The sequence below is a fragment of the Lygodium microphyllum genome, chromosome 10, assembly GCF_053477565.2.
Source record: "Lygodium microphyllum isolate KBCC chromosome 10, Lygodium_microphyllum_v1.1.10, whole genome shotgun sequence".
Classification (NCBI taxonomy): Eukaryota; Viridiplantae; Streptophyta; class Polypodiopsida; order Schizaeales; family Lygodiaceae; genus Lygodium; species Lygodium microphyllum.
This window is the reverse complement of record NC_141144.1, coordinates 42,842,862-42,849,187: the sequence shown is the minus strand read 5'-3', so window position 1 is coordinate 42,849,187 and position 6,326 is coordinate 42,842,862. Positions and strand designations below refer to the sequence as shown.

General features: G+C 39.2%; 1 protein-coding gene across 1 annotated transcript; it reads left to right on the top strand.

The window, feature by feature from the left end:
- Positions 1–1,366: 1,366 nt before the first annotated feature.
- On the top strand, positions 1,367–3,084 carry LOC148029942 (small ribosomal subunit protein uS19). The gene is made up of 5 exons (XM_087686221.1): positions 1,367–1,524; positions 2,128–2,279; positions 2,366–2,423; positions 2,501–2,635; positions 2,767–3,084. The coding sequence occupies exons 1-5, from the start codon at positions 1,522–1,524 to the stop codon at positions 2,878–2,880; spliced, it is 462 nt and encodes a 153-aa protein (XP_087542347.1). The 5' UTR covers positions 1,367–1,521; the 3' UTR covers positions 2,881–3,084.
- The last annotated feature ends 3,242 nt before the right edge of the window (positions 3,085–6,326 follow it).

Genomic DNA, 6,326 nt, shown 5'->3' with positions numbered 1-6,326 from the left:
TTTGACTTTTGTGTTTGCTTTTGCCCAAATAAAGAATAAAGCGATTGGATGTTCAAAAAGTTGGGCTGTGCCCAAATACAATGTCCAATAATGAAATATTTAAATTGAGCGCCTATGTGCATACAAAATAATAAATGTTTGTTAAGTGCTTCAATAAATAAGCGTGCCTAAAAAAATATTAGTGCCACGTCTTTAATGATAAGGCGTGCATCCATAAAAAATGATAATTTCTTCTAGGTAGTTTGAATACACGCTATCGCCCGGTGCTTCCTAGCGCCACTGCTACTTGCTCTACACATCAACAGAAACATTCACAATTGTTATAAAATAATAAATTAAATCGAAAAAAGTGAATATATAGTAGTCTTTAGCTACAAAATAAATAAATAGGTTGGAACTATGTCTTAACCTTAATTTAATACGAGTGCACTCTAAACTCATAAATATCTATTAATTTAAATATGTATTTTGCGGAATCACCTACTGTGGAATCACCCACGTGCACATTAAATTAATCTAACACTCGAAAAAGATAAGTATCCTCGTCAACTTCTCGCACAAGGAATCCACCTTCTTGTGTATGAGCCTTGACAAATTAATATAGTTTTATGGAATCCACCAAAAAACCTCATGGAATCCACCGTGGAATATGCCTCTTGGCATCACTTTGTAGAAGTAGCATGAGGGGAGGGAAGGTATTGTCGCAAGGAAGAAAGAGGAGGGGGGATATCTAGTTCATTTCTCTCATCTATTCTCAATCTCGATGTAGCCTAGGAAGCTTTGGTATGTTTCCCCATGAAGAGTATGCAGACTTACAATATGGAAAGGGGCATCATGACAAATTGGGCGGTGAGCATCAATTTGATGACTAGCCACATGGGTTGCCTCAACAAGGCAATGACCCAAGGGGGGGAGGCTTACATATTATATAAAGGATATGATCTATTGTTTACTTGCTAAACAGGTGAACTCCCCACTCACATTTGGACGGGGAGTCTCCCCTTCCTAGTTTGCAAAGTGACAAACAAGGGTGCATTTTTTAACATGTGCAACCAATCAAAAAAATAATAAACGTATTATTTTTCAATTTTTATCAGAATGTGTTCTTTTTGGTATGAGAAGGCTTTGAGCTCATGTGCATGCCCGATTTCAAAGACTGCATGCTAGCATTGTAGGCAGGGTTTGAGGATCGGTCATGTTGCGAAGAATGGTAGTTAGACCAAAAAGATATTGCAAGGAAAATTGGCGAATTTGGAAATTGGTAATTTGGCGAAAATTCAAGGGCATTTTGATAAATTGCCCGAAAAGAGCAAAAAAGTTACTGGTTTCAAGGTTTGTTTTGGGGCGGAGGGCGGTCGGCGGGCGCCCAGAAGGGCTCACTACATAATACGTATAAATTGTATATCGCGTCCAGGCTAGGGTTTTTCTCTAGCTATAGCGTGCTCGCGCAGATCGATCCGTCTATCGTTTCTGATCCTCCTCCTCCGCCGCGGTTAGACGCTGCGAGCTTCCCGAGCAACCATGGTAAGGCATCGTTCTTCACCCTCGCTTTTCTTCCTTCTCTGCATTTCCTGTCTTCTACGACAGACTTGAATGCTTTCGCCGATTGTTCGAGCGTCCCCATAGGCGTCCCCATAGCGTTGCCTGTGACCTGATATTATTGTGACCGTGAATGAACTACTGTGCACCCTATCACATATCAAGTGCTTGTAATCACCGGTTGTTCAACCCATGCCTCGCATCTCTTGGAGGCGCACTGTCTGATTCAAGCTTGTATCCGATCCTCTGATTTTTCAGTCGCCTCAGTATGCTTTCAGCAGGTGTTTGTGTTTGTCGGCTTGCACTCGCTTACATACTTGCTCAACAAATGTCTCTGTGCCGCATTCACATTTTTCATGTATCATGTTTGTATGGCTGTAAAACTGTTGCTTGCTTAGATGAGTGATCTGATGGAACATCCATTCAAGTTAGTAGCTGATCTCCGTTTCCCTAGATGCATCATGTGCCAACTGAAAGGCTTCGTGTTTGTTAGCTTGCTTATGATGCTAGTGTAATATCGTTGAAGATAAGCCCTTTGCTGCAACAAAACGCATTTAAGATGCTCATTGCACCGTTATTCTTTTACAGGCTGATGCCGATGAGGTTTCAGCTCCTGGCTCTGTCCAGCCAAAGAAGAGAACATTCAAGAAGTTCTCGTTTAGAGGGGTGGACCTCGATGCGCTCTTGGATATGTCATCTGACGAGCTTGTAGAGCTCTTTCATGCCCGTGCTCGCAGAAGGTGAAATCGCTCTTGCACGCCCTCAATTGGGAATTATGTAATTTATATGGTTTTGGTTTTTGACTTTTTCTCTATGATGATCGTAGGTTCCAGAGGGGCTTGAAGCGAAAGCCAATGGCCCTTATCAAGAAGCTTCGCAAAGCTGTGAGTATCTCATTAGAAATGCATGAAAGAAGGTGTTTTGCATGTAGGAATCTGCTGAATTCGTTGTTGTCTCACAGAAACGTGAGGCACCTGCTGGGGAGAAGCCAGAACCTGTCAGGACACATTTGAGGAACATGATTATTGTTCCTGAGATGATCGGGAGTATTATTGGTGTATACAATGGGAAGACCTTCAACCAGGTTGAGATCAAGGTAAGTTTCTTTTTCCATACAGGTAGGCAAGACAGCAACAATAAAGTTTCTATGTTTATGGCTAGCATTGTTCGTGTCTTAATTATCTGTACATTTTATTGAAGCAACGTTCCATTGTTATACTATTGCAGCCTGAAATGATTGGCCACTATTTGGGAGAGTTTTCCCTCAGTTACAAGCCTGTGAAGCATGGAAGACCTGGTATTGGTGCCACTCATTCCTCCAGGTTTATTCCACTGAAGTAGGTTTCTGTTGTGGAGATGCTCTTCAAGAGCTTGGAGTTGCTGGGTTCTACTATTCTGTATAACGCAGACCTCTTTGCTGGAATATGGGCTTAACAATACTGAGGCCGCCAGCCCAGTGGGTTTGTAGACCCATATTAGTTTTGTTTGAACATCGGATCCTTTTTTAATTTGAAGAGCTGCGATTAACATGAGCGTTTTATGCAAGTCTTGTATATCTTGGTTTCTGAGGGTTCCTCTTATCTGTGATAATGCTATGGGCATGTACACACTAGCCTGTGTATTGTGAGAATTCACAAATTCTCAAGTTAATAGTTTGTGTTTGTGACTTGGTAGTGCATGCCAATTCTCACTTTACTTAATTTCACATTTTGATCTGCGTTGAGGCAATTTTGGATTTTTGGCCAGTGGCGACAAGCGAGTATTATCAGCATGAAATTATGGATTTTAAAGCCATTCTGTCTTCCATGTGTTCTTGAAAATAACATTTAGATTTGGTGCTCTAAAATTTTGATTGATGTGCCTCCCTGCCATATACTTATTAGTCTTCGCTTCATTTTTTGTAGATATTTTTCAACTTGCTTTTTGGCCTGCAGACATAGGATAGTGAAAACCTCTGGGAGGCACCTCTTCGTTTTGCCCTTTCTGCCCTTTTTGTTTAGGTGTGGAGACAGCTCATCAATGTGGTCTAAGTTGTGTTAGGTCATCTTGTGCTTTTATAACAATGGTCATGCATGTTCAAATAATGGTACAAATGGTTATGCATGTTCAAATCATGACACACCTAGCACTTGGAATTTTGAAGTGCTCTTATTCATTTGAATATTTACTGGAATGGCTGTATCTGGTGAAAGCTACAGACACATTTTGGATTTGAAAGTGGTGATATGGGAGACTTGCTGCTATCTGTAACCACAAGCTATTGATGCGTTCTTCGTCCGTTGTAAATGTGCTCGTTTTAGCCAGTGTTGTGTAACCATCAGCTATTGATATGCTTTTATCCAAATTGTAAATGTGCTCCATTCATATTCCAGTTGTATTCTGCATTACATGTGTAGAGGAGCTTGTTCAAGGTGCATCTCTTAATGTCCAACATCATGAATCCATAACAGATTTGTGTCATGGGGGCTTGTGGGTAATCGGTTTGTCTTTTCTTGTGATGTGGGTACTAGTGCATCTTTCATGTGACCATCTCAGTGAGTATAAGTTAAAAAGTTTCATGTGACCATAGTGCATTTAACATGTAGTGCAGGGGCTGGTAACAAAGCTAGGGATTTACTCTGTTAATGATTGTGAACAGTAATTAACATGTGTATGAGGGGGACTGGTGGTCTCCCCCTTTTCTAGTGGTCTTATTTGGTGCGCTCTTAACAGGCCGTCATCTTTTGCCTTAGTGCTTCACATTGATTGACATGCAAGATGATGAGAATGACTTGTGGAGATTCAAAACTTATTTCTATTTAATTTTTGACATGTAAATGTCAAGTATGATTTAAAATGTCTTTCTATTTATATTTTCCACATGATGTTGAGTATATCTTGATTCACATTGAGATGAGCAAAATGAGCGGTCTGGGGTTCTCAAATCTACCTTCCTTGTAAGTGTTATTTTTGGTTGTGCGACCCTTTTGTGGGTTTTTTGGCTAAACCCTTATGTGGGTTTCTTGGTTAAAGATTTGTTGGGTGGAGCGCGTGCACCAACATACCATACTCGCTTAGTGAAAAAGACATGAAGGTGCACGCCCGACTCACGAAACAAAAATTTGTTGGGTGGATTACGGATTCTCATGATGGCAAATTGGTTTTGACTTGATTTGCTAGACATGATGAGTTGCACATTGTTAGTGCTTGGGGGGCTAAATTACATGCCATAGTATAGGTGCCTTTATTGTAGCCTGAACTCTGAGTCATTGCAACTATAGCTGATAGCTGACTGTTTACTCTTAATTCGTTTGTTTTTGATTTAAGCTTTGAGGGTTGATATAGGCTGTAAAAGTTGCCCATGTAATTGTCAACGAACATGAGGAAGGAGGAACGGTAGTCTAGTGATTTGCCATCTCCAAGGGTAAAGGCCGTTCTTCTGACAATGTGAACATGTTTGAAGGCATCGTAAGGTACACCCTCCACAAAGGCTAGTTGGAAGTATCAGCAGCTCTCTATTGCGATTGAGTTGGTTCTTAATATGTCTAGGCAAAGCTCTCATCTTGCACTTGCACAATGATAAGCTTGGCAATTAGGAAATCAGGATTTAGTTAATGGGCAATTAGGACATGAAGATAAGATTCAAACCTTGGTATATCTATCGTTGATTGATTCTTGAGTCATTAAGTAATGCTTGTAATGTGTGACCCTTGGAAAAAAGTAGCCAACCAATGAAACTTTAGCAAGTGTTGGATAAAAGTTTGTCTCAACCAAGTTCACTTGTTCTTGGAACTATAAGACCATCTTGTCTAATGATAAAACTTTGTTGGCTTTGTTCAAGGGCTTGCTTTGATAATAGTTTGTCTTGAACTAAATTAATTGGCCCATGGATTGCGAGTATCCAATTGTCAAGTTATAGAAAAGAACATAAGACAACATGGTATGAAGTTGGGCCCCTATTTTTTCACCATCACCTAGTTGAGATACTTTGCTTTTGAATCCAAAAACACCTGCCGAACAACAAAGGGCAACTTATCCTTGAACATCCATAGCAGTAATGATATTATTATACTACATGAATATGAAAAATGCATTTGGGTATGCTGTGCTTTCCCTTTCGTGAATGACTCTTCTTTTGGTATTTCATCATAATTAGTTGATTACTCATGATGAATTGATTATGCCACCTTACTGTAATTTTTGGTGTGACTATCCCAACTTATTCTAATTTTTGTCTAATTCGCCAATTGACACCCTAGTTGATTGACACAATTGTATTGATATGTTTCGATAGAATAAATATAATGAAAAAGAAAACTTGTTTTGGGCATGAATAATAAGAGAAGCATCCTTAAGATTTTATTAGAGTTGCAATGCAAAAAAGAGCCTAATAAAGAGAAATATTTTCACGTGGCTTAAAAAAAAAAACAAAAGGCAATGTAAACTCTCATTAAATCTTTTCCATTCAAATAGATAGATTTGGCAAGGAATCGAATCAATTCATGTTTGTGTCTCGATTTTCTTCCCCAACCTATCTTTTTATGATGTATTTCTTCTATCATATCCTTCTTGCCAGAAAAATTATGCAAAATCTATAATTTAACCATGACTTATTGAGCGATGGACATCCTACCCGAAAGAAAGTAGTGAAACTTGATAGACTAAAACCTTTCTTTCAAATTTTGATGCTTTGCACCCAATTGATGCAAATCGATAAGTGTCATAGAATCTATATGGTTTTACTGGTGGAATGACAATTTTATTGGGAGCAATTATAGCCATTTTTCATATTGGTATAAAATTAGGTT

Excerpts from the sequence above, each read along its gene's own strand:
- LOC148029942 (XM_087686221.1), top strand. Across the intron at positions 2,280-2,365 it reads CATGCCCGTGCTCGCAGAAG|GTTCCAGAGGGGCTTGAAGC; the intron begins GTGAAATCGCTC and ends TGATGATCGTAG. Across the intron at positions 2,424-2,500 it reads TCAAGAAGCTTCGCAAAGCT|AAACGTGAGGCACCTGCTGG; the intron begins GTGAGTATCTCA and ends GTTGTCTCACAG.